The sequence below is a fragment of the Dysidea avara genome, chromosome 7, assembly GCF_963678975.1.
Source record: "Dysidea avara chromosome 7, odDysAvar1.4, whole genome shotgun sequence".
In the NCBI taxonomy this organism is placed as follows: domain Eukaryota; kingdom Metazoa; phylum Porifera; class Demospongiae; order Dictyoceratida; family Dysideidae; genus Dysidea; species Dysidea avara.
Window position 1 is genome coordinate 29,396,656 of NC_089278.1, and position 19,886 is coordinate 29,416,541.

Below are 19,886 nucleotides of genomic sequence, written 5' to 3' on the forward strand. Positions count from 1 at the left end.
TCACTGGTAGCAGTAAAAAAGTTGTAATTGCAATTTCATTGGCTAGAATTTATGTTAACAATGTAGCGCCAATTAGTGTTGATGCGTGTTTAGTACATAGTGACAAATCTTTTTGTAGCTGAATTCTCTACAGGGTGCAGCTGAACTCTCTACAGGGTGCAGGTGAACTCTCTACATGATGGTTTCTTTGTAGCTGAACTCTCTACAAGGTGACCTCTCTACAGGGTGATTTGTTTCTAGTTTCATGAACTCTTTACAGGTGATTTGTTTGCAGCTGAACTCTCTACATGGTGGTTTCTTTGTAGCTGATCTCTCTACATGATGGTTTCTTTGTACCTGAACTCTCTACAAGGTAACTTCTTGATTATTATGATTATGATTATTATTATTACTGAGCAGTCAGCCCTGCTGGTGTGCTCAGATTTGCCCGAATACATGTAACACAATTACAATAATGATTGTAGTCCAGTTCTAAAAATGTCAGCATCTGCAACTTCAACAAGATCTACTGGTAAGGAGTTCCAATCATTAATTGTTCTTGAAAAATAACTATTTTGGTGTGCTGTGGTAGATACATGTGGTAAGATGTAGTGCAGTGGATGGTACTGTCTTGTGGATCGTGATGTTGGTAGGTAGTATGGAGGAATTGTAAGTGATATTTGTTGGTAAAAAATTTTGTGTAAAGTTTGTAGTCGAGATAATTTGCGGCGAGTCTGGAGAGTTGGCCATGAAAGCTGATTTAACATTGAGGTGACAGAACTAAGTCTACCATAATCATTCATTACCCAGCGTGCTGCTTTTCGTTGTATTTTTTCTAGCTCTACAATATCTCCAGTTTGGTGAGGGTTCCAGACGTCAGATGCATATTCTAGTTGTGGCCTGACCATTGTTAGATAAGCAAATTCTTTAACTTGTTCTGAACATTTGTTTAAGTTACGTTTCAGGAAATTAAGTGTTTTAGATGCTTTAGTAACAATACTAGAAATGTGTGGTGACCAAGATAGTGATGTATTAAGGATTACTCCCAAGTAAGTATGTTGATCAGATAGATTTAAGATGTGATTATTGAGGGTATAGACGTGATTGTAGCGGCGGTTGTGTTATAGGGTTCAGCGTACCTGTGGGTCACAGCACCAAAAATGATGTGTGACTAAACGTAGAAACGTCAGGTTCTCCTCAGGATCAGCGAGCGGTAGAGGGATTCAAGTCGAGCACGCGCACATGTACAACCCACAATAGAATCTCTAATGGCACGTGATCATACGTACAGTATTATTACTAAATGAGTTAATTAGCTACATAGTTCAATGTTCCGGCGTCGCGACATCCTCCGGGGGGCAGCAAGCTAGTGTTCTAGTCCACTTCTTCATCTTCACAGTGGCTTTACGTGCAGCTAATCGCTGTGGTCTGGTACTGGTTGATAACCCCATAGGTGTAGTACAATCAAGTGTAGCAAGATCTGATGACTTTGCAGTTGTAGCATCAACCTTCTCTGTCTGGTGGATCTTTGACTGCTCAAACTCGGGCTGTGTTGTCACGGTCAGTTCCAGGGGGTAAAGCTTTGTGACAGGTCGATTGGTCAATCCGGAAGCAGTGCGCAGTGTTACTGCTCGTACTATGCCATCTCCTCCAGTCATCAAATCTTCCACAATTCCCATCTTCCAAGTGGCGCGAGGTGTATCATCATGGATGAGTACTACATCTCCTGTTCTGACAGTTTGGGAGTTGCTACCAGTAGCTCTATGAACTTCCCTTAGGGATGTCAAATACTCATGACGCCAACGTTTCTGGAAATTCTGCAGTATAGTTGCAAGTAGCTTAGCATTACCACAAACTTCTCCATAGGTAGGATCTGTGAACTCATCCTCCTCTACCACTTCATGGGGGAGGCACGTTATTCGTCTTCCATGCAGTAAGTGTGCGGGTGTTAGTGGTTCTATATCCCCTTGCTCTGAAGAAACAAATGTCAGCGGTCGGTCGTTAAGTGCTGCCTCAATCTCCACAATGACTGTCTCTAAAGTGGTCAGTGATATGTGCCGTCTACCAAGAACTTTCTTCAACGCTGATTTTGTAAGTCCCACCATCCGTTCCCAGAAACCGCCCCACCATGGGGCCTTCTTAGGGATAAATTTCCAGCTAACTCCTCGCTTACCCAGCTCTCTCTTTACTTCTGGTGACTGCATTAGTGCCTTTAATTCATCTGCAGCAGAGAGGTATGTCGAAGCATTGTCTGAAATCATCATAGTGGGGAGCGATAGTCTTGCTGCAAACTTACGAAATGCTAGGAGAAAAGTCTCTGTACTTAGGTCCTGTACAATCTCTAAATGTAGAGCGCGTGAAGTGGCGCATGTAAACAAACACAAATAGACCTTAAGTTCCTCCCCTCTATGTCGCACATACAGTGCTCCAGAGAAGTCTACTCCGCTATAGGTGAATGGGCGAACATTCTGTGTTCGTATGGAAGGCAGTGGTGCTGGATCTGGTGTAGGATACGGCTTCCCAGAAACTCGGCGGCATATAACACAGGTCCGGAGAGCAGACTTGATATATTGTCTGGCGGCAGGGATCCAATAGGTTTGCCGCAGAGCCGTCAGTGTGGCGTTGGTACCAGAATGGTAGAGGTCTCTATGAATATCCCAGATAATGAGTCTAGAAAAGGGGTGCTTTGCTGGTAGAAGGTAAGGAAATTTCGTCAGATCACTCAACGGAGCATTATGAATGCGACCACCACAACGTAGAAATCCCTTAGCATCAATAAGGAGTCGTAGTTGTCGAACAAGTAGCAATCTTGGTGTTTTGGACCGTCTGGTCAACTGTTGCAGATTGTCAATCTCCTTGTCATACACAGACTGTTGAGTGTCCTTGAGCCATCTTAACCTTGCCATTGCATACTCCTCTGCACTGATAGGTCCAATACGTCTCTGGTCTGCTGGTGCTCTCAAACTATCTGTAAAGCGAATAACATACGCTGTAACAGCTAGTAACTTACGCAGAGTGCTGTAGCGTTTAATTGAAATAACACAGTGTAGACCAGTGTCTGGCAGTGTGGGTTTAGATGGTACAAACTCTGTTTCCACAGCAGCAGCGAGAACAAGGGGTGGTATGGGTAGCAGTTGAGGTGATGGCCATTCAGATGGATCAGGAAGCCACTTGGGACCATGGTTCCAAAGTGATGAAGACATCAAAGCATCAATAGTTGTACCTCTAGAAAGCAAATCTGCCGGGTTTTCTGCCGTAGGACAGTACTTCCAGGTGGCATTAGGTAACAGTGACTTCATCTCAGTTATGCGACGGTTCACAAAGGTAGGGAGAGGTTTCTGACTACTGACCCAATGCAGCACAATCTGACTGTCAGACCATACGAAGATTGAGGGGTCACAGGTAGGAATGGCTTCCAACACAAAATTAGTGAGTCGTGTAGCAACCAGTGCTGCCATCAGCTCTAGACGAGGTATAGTAAGAGTCTTTAAAGGTGCCACACGGGTCTTGGCTAGGACAAAGGATACTTGTTTACCCTGTACAAGGAACACTATGGCTCCATATGCTTGCTGACTGGCATCCACAAAGCAGTGGATAGAAGGGTGATCTATGTGTATGGCAAAATAACGCCTACTCACTGAAAACAGGTGTGCAACATTAAGATCAGTAGCAACATTCTTCCATTCCGCCTGTAAATCATCATTCAGTGGCTCGTCCCATGTCACCTTAAGTTGCCACAGTTTCTGTATGAGAATCTTGGCTCGAACTACGACTGGGGAGATGAAACCAAACGGGTCAAAAATCTTCGATGCAGCTTGAAGTACTTGTCTCTTTGTGATCAAGTGGTTGTTCGTGAGTAGAAACGGCTTTGCTACCAGCGACAGTAAATCATTGGTTGGGTCCCACTGGAGCCCTAAAACATTAACAGTGTTGTGATCATCAGCAGTCTTGTCTTGAACAGCATTGGTCATAAGTTTGTTACTATTGGAGGACCAGCTGCGGAGGTTGAACATTCCACTACACATAATAGCTCGTGCCTGTTTGTAATAGTCAACAGCTGCATCTTCTGTATCACAGCCAGTTATGATGTTATCAACATACAAACTTATTTGCATGTCACGAGATACAGCTGTATTGTGTTGTTTGAGGTGATGTTGAAGAACTGCGTTAAGTATGAACGGGGAACTAGTTGCTCCAAAGGGTACTACCTTGAAACGATAAATATGAAACTGGCTAGACGGGTCTGCAGGGTTGGATAACCAGAAAAACCTGGTGTAATCTCTATTGTCTGGGTGCAAGCGTATGTTCAGAAAGGCTTTCTCAATATCACCCGAGAACCCAAATTGATGAACCCTGAAGCGAATGAGGATGGAACATAAATCATTACTGCATGGCACACCAATCTCTAGGCAGTCATTCAGTGAGGGGTGACTAGCTGACTGTCGGCAACTACAATCAAAAACAATTCTAATGGGTGTAGTTGGTGAATCTTTCTCTACTGCATGGTGTGGGATGTAATGTGTGTCAGCATACTCACTTGATGTGTCAACTCGTTCAATGAAATCTCTGGCTTCTTGATCAGCAATAATCTGGTGGTACAGTTGCAGTAGCTTAGGCTGAGTAGCAAGTCTCTTTGCTAGTTGTCGTGTTCTGCGCTCTGCCACAGTGTAATTACTGGGAAGAGGAGGGTGATGTGTTCTCCATGGGAACCTGGCTACGTATGCCCCGTCAGTAGCTCATGTGACACAGGAGGAAAGATAATTCTCCATCACGTTAACTTCAACAGTGTCATCACCTTGTGAAATTCCGATTGATTCCAGAGTCCAGAATCGTTCCAGGTCAAAGTCACCCTGAGTTGGGGTAGCGATCATTGAAACATTGGTAGCCATGGAATAGGGGTGTCCCTGATGTGTTGGGCCTGAAAGAAGGTATCCTAGCTTCGACTCAACTGCAGTTGGTCCGCTGCCACGAATAATCTTATCTCCAACTATGTCCCAATAGAAGTCTGCTCCTATTAAAAGTGAAATTGCAAACTCACTGTCTGAAATGAGGGGATGAGCTAGCTGTAGGCCTTGAAGGTGAGGAAGTTCTGAAAAATCAAGGCTGGTGCAGTTCTGAAGTGGTGTTGCAATGAATGGCACTACAAGGACAGACAATTCTAATTCTTCTCCACTTCTAGTGAGCAATGTGACCCTGCTAACATTAAGATGGTGACTCACTGGGTGCTTGGTCCCAAATGATGAAATAGTGAGGAGCTCCTTAGAGTAAGGTTGGAGATCTAGAATGCTAGCTAGTTCTTCAGTGACGAATGACCTTTGAGACCCTTCGTCCAGCAAAATGTTAGCTTCTACACATCTGTTTCGACTTGTGACTCTCGCTACAGCTGTCTTGAGTAGGCAAGCATTGCTATGCTGGGGAGGGAGGGTCACAGAGTATGTTCCAGTAGGTTGAGCAGTTGGCTGAAGCTGAGTAAATTGAGTAGCAGGTTGGAGCTGAGAAACCGGTTGATGTTGAGCAGAACTTGTAGGACATACACCAGTGGACTGAGATGGAGTAGAAGTCACAGAATGTACACCAGCAGGTTGAAGTTGAACAGGTTGAGTTGTACTGTTGTTCTGCTGCCGTACAGTGTTGATTGGAGTGCTAGGTGGATTAACTGTGTAGTTACTCTGGTCTCCAAGAGAGCAAAGGCTCGTATGATGTTTACGGCAACAGTGGTGACAACGATGTTTCGAGTTACAACTGGAGATCTTATGGTGTCCTAAACAGTTGAAACACAATCTGTCCTGGCGTATGATGTCAGTGCGCTGCTTAGGGTCTGTGATAGTGGTACATAGAGAAGGAGCATGAGGTCCCTTACAGAAGGGGCACTGAGCCTTTGATTTGACGATTGGTTTGCTAGTTCCTGCAACAAATGCTGCTGTTGGTGGCAGTTTCTCTTCTACTTGGGAACCCATTTCAAGAATGTATAGCTCATTAAGAACTGCAGCTTGTAACTCGGTAACAGTCCATTCTCTCTTGCCATGTGCTCTTGCTAGGTTTTGCTTCACCTTTCCAGGGAGCTTTCCAAAGATGATTGAGACAAGCAAACTGCCATAGGAGTCTTCAGTCTTCCCGAGTGATGCCAGACTACGAATATGACTTTCTATAGTATCATGAAACTCACGTAAACTTGTGTATGACTGACTAGGAGTGGGAAGATTAATGAGAGCTTGCATATGTGCATCAATCTGCTTGTATGATTGGCCAAAGCGTTCTTGTAATAGAGCTACTGAATGAGTGTAGTTAGCATTGGTAAGTTGAAAACCGGCAATAACTTTGGATGCGTCCCCCTTGAGTTGAGCCCGAAGGTAGCTCAGTTTCTGGACTCCAGTCAGAGCTGTATTGCTGTGTACGGCTGCCTCAAAGCTGTCCCAAAACGCTTGCCAGAAAAGTGGGTTGCCTGAAAAGTGGGGCAAGTCCAATTTAGGGAGACGGGTGAGTGAGACAGGTTCTCTAATGGGGCATTCTGGAGGAGCAGGAGGGGAGTGGGTTGCTGGAAGTGTCTCTTCATGTCGAGCTGCTGCTGCTTCTGCACTAGTGGGAGTAAGGCGGTGTGTAATCTTGGCCTTAGCAGTGGATATCAGTGACGTAATCTCTTCTGTTTGTACTATTTCAGCCTCTATTTCTTCATCATTTTCCAGAGCTTCAAGAATCTTCGTATCTAGTGCAGCTATGAGACTGTCCTTACGGGTAAGTTGCTCGTGCAGGTCCCTCAGAGTCGCTATTTGATCTGTGGTGAGGGGCGACGTAGTAGTAGTAGAAAGACACTCTTCTACACTCTGCAAAAGTTTCTTCAAGTGTGTGTGATACCCTCTTCGAGAACTTATGGCTCGCTTGACTTCTGCCATGATCCGTTACTAAGTCCACAGCACCAAAAATGTAGCGGCGGTTGTGTTATAGCGTTCAGCGTACCTGTGGGTCACAGCACCAAAAATGTAGCGGCGGTTGTGTTATAGCGTTCAGCGTACCTGTGGGTCACAGCACCAAAAATGATGTGTGACTAAACGTAGAAACGTCAGGTTCTCCTCAGGATCAGCGAGCGGTAGAGGGATTCAAGTCGAGCACGCGCACATGTACAACCCACAATAGAATCTCTAATGGCACGTGATCATACGTACAGTATTATTACTAAATGAGTTAATTAGCTACATAGTTCAATGTTCCGGCGTCGCGACAGTGATTGAATGGTGTCAAGGATCTTGTACAACGTATGACAGTACATTTACTAACATTTAATCTAAGTTGCCAGGTGTTTTCCCATTCTGATAACCTATTCAGGTCTTCTTGAAGCATGTTGGCATCTTCTGCACTGTTAATAACTCTGTAAAGTAGACAATCATCAGCAAACAAGCGGAGTGGTGAGTTGATATCTTTAGTAATGTCATTAATGTACAACAGAAACATTAATGGTCCGAGCACTCTGCCTTGTGGTACTCCAGAAAGCACCGGTACTGGACTTGAGGATTCGCTATCTAACACAACACAATGGGAGCGGTGAGTAAGCCAAGTTTGGATCCAATTGTAACTATTACAATTAATTCATAGAATCTTAATTTGGTTAGTAGTCGCTGGTGTGGTACTGTGTCAAATGCTTTGGAAAAGTCTAATAGGATGATGTCTATTTGTTTTTGGTGGTCTAAAGCAAAGGAGATATCTTCAGATAGTGTGATGAGTTGGGTTACACATGAATGGTTAGCTCTGAATCCATGTTCTCGCTGATCCCTCTACAGGGCGATTTGTTTGTAGCTGAATTCTCTACAGGATGATTTGTTTGTAGCTGAAGTCTCTACATGGTGGTTTCTTTGTAGCTGAACTCTCTACAAGGTAACTTCATCTAGCTGAACTCTGTACAGGGTGATCTATTCGTAGCTGAACTCTCTGCAGGGTGATATGTTTGCAGCTGAACTCTCTACATGATGGTTTCTTTGTAGCCCAACTCTCTGCAGGGCGACTTGTTTGTAGCTGAACTCTCTACAGGTTGATTTGTTTGTAGCTGAACTCTCCACAGGATGGTTTCTTTGTAGCTGAACTCTCTGCAAGGTGACTTGCTTGTAGCTGAACTGTCTAAAATATTAACTGGTTGCTGCTGAACTCCCTACAGCATAACTTGCAATGTAATAGAAATCTATAATGGAGTAAGTCATGAACTAGCTGAATGCTCTATTAGGGTGACTGTTCTATTAGAGTATTTCGATCTCGCATTTGCTACACGGAGTTGGCTTTGGAATCATAAGTCAGTGGTTTGCAAACCGATTGTTCTATACTACTGCAAGGACTTTCTACGATGACTATTCCAGCTACATACCAATTTTCAGCTCACTGCTCTAAGCGGTTTGCCTGGTAGGCGTGAAAATTATTGGTATTTTTATTCACGAATCTCGATTGCGCAATTGTTACACACCTTCGGTTTCATGTCATATCTCCATGATCTTAATTTCGATTGTTTTCAAACCACCAAAAGGCACTCCTTACAATGGTTGATCTATCCACAAACCGAATTTCAACTCATTCTATGAAGCGGTTTACCCTGTAGGCGTGACAACAAATCGATCTTGTTTTACGTGAATAATCGATCATAACTCCTGAACCTTTCACCGAATGTGCACCAAATTTGATACTAGGATTTGTCGTTGGACTCTCTTTATGTGTGCTAAATTTCAAGGCGGTCGGAATACGCGTTTGTGTTTTATAGCAATTGTTCAAAGTGTGCGAAAAGACGAAGAATAAGAAGAAAAAAAAAACGAAGAAATAAAAACTAACATTTGGGCACTCATATCTCGGAAATGGCTAAGACGATTTTCTTCACATTTGGTAAGTGGGGTGGCCTACCTGGAGGGAACCTCTGCAGCAAAACTGGTTCCAATTGGATGAAGGATTACGGAGCTACAAAGGTGTGAAAATCGCGTTTTCTTTCTTCCTGTCAATATACTCACGATGTGGTGCGCCAGCTTCTTAGGCCACACGACACACTACCGTGTCTTGATAAACGAAGAAAAAAGAACACGAAACTTTGATCGTTTGTATCTCAGAAATGGCTGGAGCGATTTCCTTCCAATTTCGGTATGTAGACTCCCCTAACTGGCCGCCACGTCTGTTAGTATAGCGGCGCAGCCCCCAAAATTGGCAATATTGTGCACATTTTCATAAAGCCAGGAAATTTCCCAGATAAATTAGCCTTTCCATAATGACATCAGAAGAAAAAATGGCGAGCTCCATTTGGGGACTCTAATGTTTTCAAGTACAGGTGATATTGGGTGACAAATGAAAATCAATCGTTTGTGTGATCCAGGAAGAAGATATCGAGCTAAAACTAACAGGTATGGGTATAACGCAGCGGAATAAAATCGTTTACGTGGGCTTTGAAAATTTAGGCTGGTTTTTGAAGGTTGAGTAGAAATAACATTAGAGAGAGAAAACCATCATTAACACAAACATTTACATTAACATTAAGGAATCCTCGGTCACATGCGACCACTAGACAGGGTTGGTTAAAAACACCTGGGTGGGCATGGCAAGGGAGTACAAAACATAAACTAAGTATACATGCATGTACATTTAACTAACTAAAGAGTCAGTCTGGGGAGGCAGGAAACCACTCACGACAATCCCTAGCCATAAATATTCTTTGAGATGCTATAATACACTTCTGCAAAGCAGAATCCAAAATTTTCCTTAGAGCTGCTTTTGACACTAATATCCTGGTGAACAAAATGTAACAGGTTCCATAAGTTTTTACACAAGAAGGATGGTAGTGGCCTAGAACGCTGATTTCAAGAGTTTCGTAATAGTTAGAAACATTCAAACGATCTAATTCTGCTAACAGTTGCTGATACTCTACTTTGTTCTGCTTACGTAACCTGGCTGTCTGAAGATGGTGTTCTGAATCCAATGGACAGGTCAACTCAAGTAAGGCAATAGAGTTGGTGGCAGTATTGTAAAATACAAGGTCTGGACGATAAGAAGTCACCATTACCTCTGGTGGAATTGTGGCTGGAGGTGACACATTGGCTTGCAAGTTCCTTTATATACGTTGTAACCATACCTGGTAACTTCGCTTCAATATCATCCTTTATTAACTACAAAATGGTTTATGAAAAACTTGTCGTCATAGGATGCAATGCTCGAAACTATAAGAGCACCCCCCAAAAATCTATTGTGGGTTGGAGTATGTGGATTATCTCTGTTGTTTTAGTGGAGTTTACAATGCTAGAAAATGCTAAAAACTGCTAATAGATGGCACTAAAACATGACAAACCCAGAGGAGGAACTCCTCCCAGCAAAAAGACCAAAGACAAGGAAGGTACAAGTTGTATTCTATGTATTTCATGCAGTAAAAATGCGGATGAAGGCAGTATACAGTGTGAAAGTTGTTTTAAGTGGGAGCACCGTGAATGTGCTGGAGTAACAACAGAAGAATTTGCAGTAATTACTGATTGCTCCCCAAATATCATGTTTTTCTGTAGTTCATGTAGACCAAAGGTCACAATGGCCCTAAACTTTTTCAAAGATGTCCAAGAAAAGCAAGACTTGCTAGATAAAAGAATACAAGAAATAGAAGACAAATTAAAGAATGAAAAAGCCAGTGCTCCTCAGTCTGCCTCTCCAGTACCATCACCTACAACTAGGTTACCTTCAGTAACCAGTCTTCCAGATAAAAAGTTTAACGTAGTTGTGTATGGCATTCCTGAGTCACCTCCAAATACTGACAGGCCATCTCACCAAAAGCACGATGTAGAACATGTACTCAAGTCCTTATCAGACATTGATGATGAAATCAAATCCTCAGCTTTCAAAGACATCTATCGTCTTGGAAAATTTAGAGACAACAGAACTAAACCAAGACCATTACTAGTTAAATTTCTCCGCTCTATTGATATCAGCAATGTACTTAGGAATAAATCAAAGCTCAAGTCAGGAATCTTTTTGAAACCCGATCTGTCTGCTGATGAACAAGCAAAGGAGTCACTATTATTGAAGGAGCGGTGGTCTCTAATCCAAAAGGGTGTTGAACGTAAGCGAATAAAATTGCGGAACTTTAGCATTTTTGTTGATAACCAGACCCATTGTAAAGTAGAAGGATCTCAGTTGGTATTCAAATCTCCTAGCTCCAAAGTACTACCACGAACTACTAACTTTTATACCCAGAATAACTCAAACTTAATTTCCTTACACAATAACCCTGATTCTTCACACAATCTCAAAATTATTAGTCTTAACTGCCGTAGTATCAGAAGTGCATCAAAAAGAGCTAACCTTTTGGTCCTTTTAAACGAACACAAAGCCGACATTGTTATAGGATGTGAGTCTCATCTAGATGAAACCTTCAACTCCTCTGAAATATTACCATCAGCCTATAACATATTCAGAAGGGACAGAACCTTAGGTGGAGGAGGAGTATTCATTGGTGTAAAGAACCATCTCACTGCCACGGTTGAGAGCTTATCAATTAACAGTGATGCTGAATTTATTTGGATGATCAGAAACTACTAACACAGGAATCACAGCCTGTCTTCATATGTTCTTTTTATAGACCACCAAACTGTGAAATGGAGCCTTTACTATCATTAAATGAATCTTTAAAGGTAATAGCTGAAAAAGAAGCTAATTATCCTGTTATAATCTTAGAAGGAGATTTTAATCTACCTCATATTTCATGGGACGTGGTCAGGTTAATCCCAGCCCAGCTTATGGCCTACAAGTAATAATACCTTACTAGATATAGTCAATGATTTTCACTTGGAACAATTAGTACATGAAAATACTCGTGATAATCACACTCTGGATCTGATTTTTTGTACTAATCCAGCTAGAGTTACATCTGTTTCTGTCATACCAGGGATATCTGATCATGAAGCTGTATTTTTTGTTTTGATACAAAACCCCCCTGGTACCAAAACTCCAGTCACAGTGTCTATCTGTATCACAGAGGAGATTTTGATAGAATAAGAGAGCATATATCAATTTTTCAACAGAATTTCTTATCCTCAGAGCCATATGCTAAATCTGTTGAAACAAACTGGACAGAATTCAAGAATACCATTAAGCAACTTGGGATGAATTTATTCCTCAAAAACAAGTACAATCATCTAATCACATTCCATGGTTAAATCGTCAAATCAAGTACAAAATTAAAGAACGCAAACGGCTTTACAATATTGCTAGAAGATCACAAACTCCCAGTGCCTGAGCATCTTATTGTAAAATCAAGAATGAGATAACTAAGGAAATCAGAACAGCCCACAGTAACTATCAGTGCCAGCTATTTGAGAATGACTCCAACAATACCTTTAAAAAGTTTTGGAAATATATCAAGAGCTTAAGGAAAGATCATGTAGGGGTATCAACACTATCTTCTGGTGATAAACAAGTAACTGATAGTTTCGACAAGGCCAAACTTTTAAACAACCAGTTTCACTCAGTATTTACAAATGAAAATCTCACTGACATCCCAACTGCAGAATCTTCATATCCATCTATGCCTGAAATATCATTTTCCACTGAAGGCATTTTTAAATTACTTTGCGAACTAGACACAAATATATCACTTGGTCCAGATGAAATTCCATCAATGGTACTTAAACAGTGTTCTGCAGAAATCGCACCAATACTCCAAGTCATCTTTACCCAATCTATGTCAACCGGAACTGTTCCTGGTGATTGGCTTACTGCAAATGTTACACCAGTTTTTAAGAAGAACGACAGAAGCAATCCTTCTAATTACGGTACCGACCTATCTCCCTCACTTCAATTGTCTGTAAAGTTATGGAGCATGTTATTTACCATTCAGTCATGGAACATTTTCAACAGCATCAAATATTAAATCAATATCTGTATGATTTAGGCTGGGCTACTCCTGTGAGGCCCCATTAGCATCAGTAGTAGAAGACATTTCACACAATTTAGACCAACAGAAACAGATCTACCTTATATTCCTTGACTTTTGTAAAGTGTTCGATACAGTTCCCCATTGCCATTTACTACTCAAACTGTCATCTTATAGCATTCAGAATAGGACACATTCTTGGATCAAGTCTTGGTTAACACAGAGAGTACAAAGAGTTGTTGTAAATGGATTGTGTTCTATATGGTTATGAGTAAAATCAGGAGTACCTCAAAGGACAGTCTTGTGACCACTTTTATTTCTTGTATATATTAACGATATTGCAAAAGGTTTATCTTCAAGTTTAAGACTGTTTGCTGATGATTGTCTATTGTATCGTGTGATCTCATGTGAAGAAGACATTGCTGAACTCCAACGTGATCTTAATACCATGTTCAAATGGTCACAATTGCGGCAAATGGAATTTAATGTTTCAAAATGTGTTACCTTGAAGTGTTACAGGATATGAATCCAATACTAACAGACTATTTCATCAACACCCAAAATCTACAAAGTGTCGAGCAGCATCCATATCTGGGTATAGTATTTGACCAAACAATGACTTTTAATCCACATATTAACAGCATCACATCCAAAGCAACCAGAACTTTGAATTTTGTTAAACGGAACTTGTGTAATTGCTCCCAGCAAACCAAATCTAGACTAGCCTACACTAACCTCATCAGACCAACACTTGAATATGCTAGTTCTGTGTGGGATCCCTACCATAACAATCATATTGCCTCCATAGAAAAAATTCAAAGGAGAGCTCTTAGATGGATATTTAATGACTATAATTTCAGTCACAGTGTTACCACCATGCTACAAAGTCTCAGTTTGCTTACATTACAACACCGTCGTAAAAGGATGTGTCTTACCTTGTTGTACAAATCTATTAATGGCCTTTTAGCTCTAAAATTTCCTAATTATTTCACTACGATTTCCACAAACACAAGAATTCATCATCATCAATCCTACTATTTTACACATATCAGAACAGACGCTTACATGAACAGTTTCTTCCCTAGAACAATAAGAGAATGGAATGATCTCCCTCAACATGTTATTGATTCTAACTCACTAGATTTATTTCAGGAACAATTAGATACTTATCTTAATACTGCTTTATTGTAATTATTGATTTTTTGTAATTGTTTGGAACAGACCTTGTCCCCTGGGCACAATCAGCTGGTGCTGTCTGCCCAGTATAATAATAATAATAGAAAATCAATGTGACGTCATTATGGAAAAGGCTTATAGTACTCCTCATGACATGTAATTACAATTGTGTCATGTGAGATCACATGATCCACCCAATAATACAAAGTTATAAACTGGCTGCTGTGGCTGTTCTAAATTCCCTGGTACTACTTCTGGACGTGTTTCATGGCTGAAATTGGTAAGTTAGCTGTTACAGAGTATCTGGCTATAAATCTGCAGTTGTACAGTCGATTGCATAAATGTTGAAATTTCTCTTCCTGTGTCGTAAACATTCAGTGGGCTGGACAACTATTTGTAGTGATGCCGGATCAGCCAGATTAAGGAAAAAGATTAGTGTGGTTCAATTGCTGTTAAATCCATGGCAAGGGCAATAAAATTTACTCACAAGGAGCCTTACAGAAACACTCACGGTACGGCATACTTTTTTCAAGAATTCTGCAATCGACTGTATGTGACCCAGTCTGGGAAAACCGGGTTTATCACCTATTTAAAAATATCGAGAAACCCGGTTTTAAGTATTTAGTGTGTTGTAGCTCACCAATAGTTGAAGCTATTTGTACCAAATTTTCACACGTTTTAGACCAATTCTTTACCTTCCACAGCATATCCACTGTGCAAGTAGCCAACAACTAAGTTTCCTGCCATTTTAGATAGTTTTTAAACTGAGGTTGACTGTATCAGGCGAGCTGCAAAATGGGTGGGAAGCGGGGGACCTGGATGGCGAGCTGCAAAATGGGTGGGAGGCGGGGGGCCTGGATGGCAGGAAAGATGGTGTTCAGAAATTGAAAAGGAGGGTGTAGGGATGAATTAGGCCAAGTTTTGGGCCATTGAGGTCTCAAAATTGGCTAAAATGAAAGGAAATTGACATACAATGAGTAGCTTTTTTAATTGAGTACCAGCCGTAAATTGAGTACCAGCCGTAAATTGAGTACCAGCCTTACCAAGCAGTACAGAGAACAAATTACGTCACCAATGGATAACTTCATTATAGCTATACACCTCATACACTTTGCTCACAAACACAGATTCTGGATTGTAACAAATAAAGTCAATATTGTCTTTAACTAAAGTGTCTATTTGTGAATCCTCTAACCCCAAACATTCACAGTGAAACCAGTACTCACAACGGTCGCACCAAATAATCCCCTGACCTCTATCTGGTTGTTAGCAATAACACCACAAGCGGTCAGGATCATCGGTATCTTCCATGCTTGAATGTTAATGGTCAAACTGACCTCTACTCCAAATGACGCACATTAAACTTACAGAAACAAACGAGACGAAGATGCGAGAAGAACGATGACAGAAAAACAAACAACCTCTTAACGCGCAGTTAACTGCACAGGCCGAACGTCTTGTCCAGGCTTTTCTCGACGAAAAGCACCTCAAGCTTGTCTCACTATCACGCGCGCTCGATTCAAATACATACAAAATGCTCAAGCTACAGGAATGTGAAAAAAGTTCAAGTTGGGAGGCTCAGTGGCCTGCCGGTATATAGCTACATAACTGTGTGGAAGCATAGTCAACTAGGACTTATCTTCCTGTCTTCTGCAGTTTCATTGGCCAACTGCATGCTCTCTTCTGCGAGTGTGCATGGCGCTCAGGGGCGTAGCTAGCCAGACGGTGGTGGGGGGCATCCCCCACAAAATACTCGACATTGTTCATAATTGCACAAAAGGCTAATGACCCAGTGATGGGCTAGCTAACATACAGTGTTGTATTATCACAGCTTATGTAACTAGCTACATAGATAACTACTTCATTACTGGTTGCTACCAGTTATCACCTATCAATGGAAATATTTTCGTCGAGCATCATCGCACGTGCCACAACTGTACTCCAACAAATTCGTCCACAATCCAGTAGAACTACATTGTGAATATTTTAGTAAAAATATACAATGTGTCCAGTGATGGGCAAGTTACTTTTTAAAAGTAACTAGTTACATATTACATATTACTTGCAGCTGAACTATTTAGTTACTGTTACATATTACCAATAAAATAAAGTAACTGTAATAATATTACATATTATATGTGACCGTCTCAGCAAAAACCCGACTTGTTCGCACAACCATGCGTATTGAGAAAATTGAAATTTAAAAATAATTCGTAAAATTAGGCATGCTACAAAAAAAACTATGCAAGTTTTTATCGAGCCAGTACTCGAAGAAGGAAGACTCAAATCGATTAAAACTATGTGACTGAATTTGACAAAACAAGGCTTCGACGCACAAAGCTTTGTTAGGAGATATGGCGGTTTTAAGGAATCATTGTGTAATAACTTCCCAGTGCCTACAGCTGTGCAAACAAAATTTGCACCAATTGTTCATCTGTTCACTAGCTATCACTGAGTGGGTGTATACATTTCTGATACCCAAAATTTGCCCTGTTTAGAGCAGCTTTTTTCGAGTGGGTAATAATATCACAGGCGGTAGTAATAGGGTGGGAGGGTGGGGGTGGACGGTGGTCTTAATATACGGGTATAGAATGAAGTAAGAAGACGATTGGAATCCAGAGGCCAAGTTTGGGCTCTCCATGGCCCTCCATGGCCCTCAAATTACTCCAAATTGACTGAGAACACTATTGGCGAGCTCTCTGTGAAGTCCCAGCTCACTACACACCATTATCACAAAGCCATGGCCATTTAATGGTGCCAATCTCACACTCGTGGCTTTGACAGGGTCGGAAGAAAGCTGCTACAGAAACCAGACTTGCCAGTGCTGAAGGAAGTACAGTGTGAAATATGATAGTGTATTAGACCAGCAATCCATTTCTGGTAAAATTGTAAGTTTGATTTTGTGTGTGGAAGCCTTGTTATATGAAATCCGGTCACATTTAATATTATGAGAGGCATCACGTGAGATCACGTGATCTAACAATAATACAGATTGCTTGTTTGGCTGCCTCTTGCTATTCCTTGTGTTCCATGGGTTGGTATTAAAGTGTGGCCCTGTTTTCAAGCGTCAATTGGTAAGTTACACTTTATATGGGCTATAATGTATTCATATGTGACTGAATTTGACAAAACAAGGCTTCGACTCACAAAGCTTTGTTAGGAGATATGGCGGTTTTAAGGAATCATTGTGTAATAACTTCCCAGTGCCTACAGCTGTGCAAACAAAATTCGCACCAATTGTTCATCTGTTCACTAGCTATCACTGAGTGGGTGTATACATTTCTGATACCCAAAATTTGCCCTGTTTTGAGCAGCTTTTTTCGAGCGGGTAATAATATCACAGGCGGTAGTAATAGGGTGGGAGGATGGGGGTGGACGGTGGTCTTAATATACGGGTATAGAATGAAGTAAGAAGACGATTGGAATCCAGAGGCCAAGTTTGGGCTCTCCATGGCCCTCCATGGCCCTCAAATTACTCCAAATTGACTGAGAACACTATTGGCGAGCTCTCTGTGAAGTCCCAGCTCACTACACACCATTATCACAAAGCCATGGCCATTTAATGGTGCCAATCTCACACTCGTGGCTTTGACAGGGTCGGAAGAAAGCTGCTACAGAAACCAGACTTGCCAGTGCTGAAGGAAGTACAGTGTGAAATATGATAGTGTATTAGACCAGCAATCCATTTCTGGTAAAATCGTAAGTTTGATTTTGTGTGTGTGGAAGCCTTGTTATATGAAATCCGGTCACATATACCATCTTATTCGCCTGTTCATGAAGAGTTCGACAATCTTTGTTTCGTTTCCCTAGCTCCAACGGTATGCGTGTCACATGCATTTGTTTACGATGCGGTAAATGTAAACAAGATTGTCATCGTTTCTTCTACGAAACCACCTTCATATCCATTTGCGCAAGTATCTACAGGGCTAATACTTTACCTTGGCTGATGTACTGATCCATGGTGAACGTGTTAAGCCAAATTGCAATGTTGTAGACCAATCCAAACAGAAGTTATGGCTGCGAATGTAAGCTCCTGTAGTTTATTTTCAGTATAGTCACTGTACAAATCGATTATCTTGCTCTTCCTACTGTCTAGCGCTATAATTCCAAAACTACACACCACAGAAGGCTGAAACTTTGGTGGTCCATTCCTTGAACACTACTGATATTGCTGAGTGAATAAAAAAGATTTTTTTAATTGTGCGAACAAGTCGGGTTTTTGCTGAGACGGTCACATATTACTTTGTGCCCACAGCCTTAAGCTGTCACGTTTGAAACTACCAACTTATCACGTGACACGATTGCATTGTTGGACAATGTGCAAATCTTGATTATAAGTAAGAAGCTGGTGAATAAGCCTCATTCAGTAGTCTTTATTACTTCATTGTGGCTAGGCGTTACTCAGTGGAATACTAACGAGATTAGTAACTTCGTTACTTGTAGTAATAATATTACGTAATATTAGATTCGTTACAGTAACTATATTACTTAGTTAACGCGTTACATTTGTAAGTAAAGTAACTTGGGTTATATTACCTGTTTTCATAGCGTATTTTGTTATATTACTTAGTTACCACAAAAGTAATAATATTACGTAGTTACCACAAAAGTAATAATATTACGTAATGAGTTACTTATGTAACGCGTTACTCCCAACACTGAATGTGTCACAGTTACTTACGTCAGCTACAGTCTGTGCTGCAGTCCTAGCACACTGGCATAGTATGACGAGCTCACTCACTTCAGCCAGCGAAATTCAAACGCCATGTATTGGCACGAAATCCCAACTATATACCTTTCCTGTTAGCAGAATTTGTAAGCTTGTGACGGATCATCTGACCGACTGACAAAAGTGAAAAAAATTAAACTACACTGTACCAGTGTACGAAGATCCAGTGTGATTAACTTGGGAAAATAAAGTTGGTTCATTTAACACTTTATCACCTCGTAGGTTTGTAGCATCATTGCATATCACTTGTCACTTCTGAGTTGCGACTCTTGCGAAGTCACTTTGAGCGGGTAATCTGTCTTTAGATTCGAGAAATGCACTATCACGTGAGTAGTGTAGGGTAAATATAGAATTGTATCTAATATTTTCGTTCGGTGAAGGCCTAGTGTCTATACGGGGGAACCCCTTGGGATTCGGGCATACCTTATTTTTAGCGCATCATTTTATTAATTACTTGTAACGCGCAAGAAATCATTGTATTATTATCACCATTCACAAACGAGTTGAATGTTGTGTGCACTTGCGTAGTAGCGCACAAACAGTAATTTGGGATGCGTTTCAGTTATGCACCTATCAATGTATTGCCCCACCACCCCCCCTCGGGCATAAGTGGGGCTTTACAGGGGGAATTAACATGAAACTGCTGCCCCACTATGGGGCATTTGACGATCGTTCAGTAAGTGCCCAAATATTTTTTGTTGTAACTTCCTTCGCTTTGTCAAATCCCGAGTTAATCCCGCGTTGCAACTGGGGCCAACGGTGGGGATTTGACACGATAGGTTTGCCCTACCAGCGGCGGAGGAAGTAGTTGATATGAGGGGGGCTCCGCTGGGCTGACCCAGACTTATTTCTATAGTTTGGTAAGGTGAGACCAAAAAAAAAAAAAAAAAAAAAAAGGTCACAACCAACTGAAAGAGTTTTCCACCTCACCAGCTACCATTTTACCTGATAAACTACATAAAAATCCTTACATAGCTCGCTACACACTGACTACTTTATTAGAGTATCTCGATCTTTATCACGGTCTTCAAGAAAGATCCCCTCAGCAGACCGAAGGGGGGCTTTAGCCCCCTAGCCCCCCCATTTCCGCCGCCTATGTGCCCTACTATGGGGCATTTGACATTCGGCTGTGTCAAA

At 41.4% G+C, this 19,886-nt stretch overlaps 2 protein-coding genes across 2 annotated transcripts in view; both read right to left on the bottom strand.

Annotated features, from left to right (window-relative positions):
- Window positions 1-19,340, bottom strand: part of LOC136260594 (uncharacterized) — a 29,569-nt gene extending 10,229 nt beyond the window's left edge. The window contains exon 1 of the mRNA XM_066054387.1: window positions 18,702-19,340. The gene's annotated coding sequence lies outside the window, so the exon portion shown is untranslated. The remainder of the gene's footprint in view (window positions 1-18,701) is intronic.
- Window positions 1,305-9,990, bottom strand: LOC136261150 (uncharacterized). Its single transcript, XM_066055122.1, has 3 exons — window positions 6,990-9,990; window positions 4,775-6,933; window positions 1,305-4,714 (listed from the first exon to the last, which is right to left on the bottom strand). The coding sequence occupies exons 2-3, from the start codon at window positions 6,867-6,869 to the stop codon at window positions 1,305-1,307; spliced, it is 5,505 nt and encodes a 1,834-aa protein (XP_065911194.1). The 5' UTR covers window positions 6,870-6,933; window positions 6,990-9,990.
- Window positions 19,341-19,886: the final 546 nt, after the last annotated feature.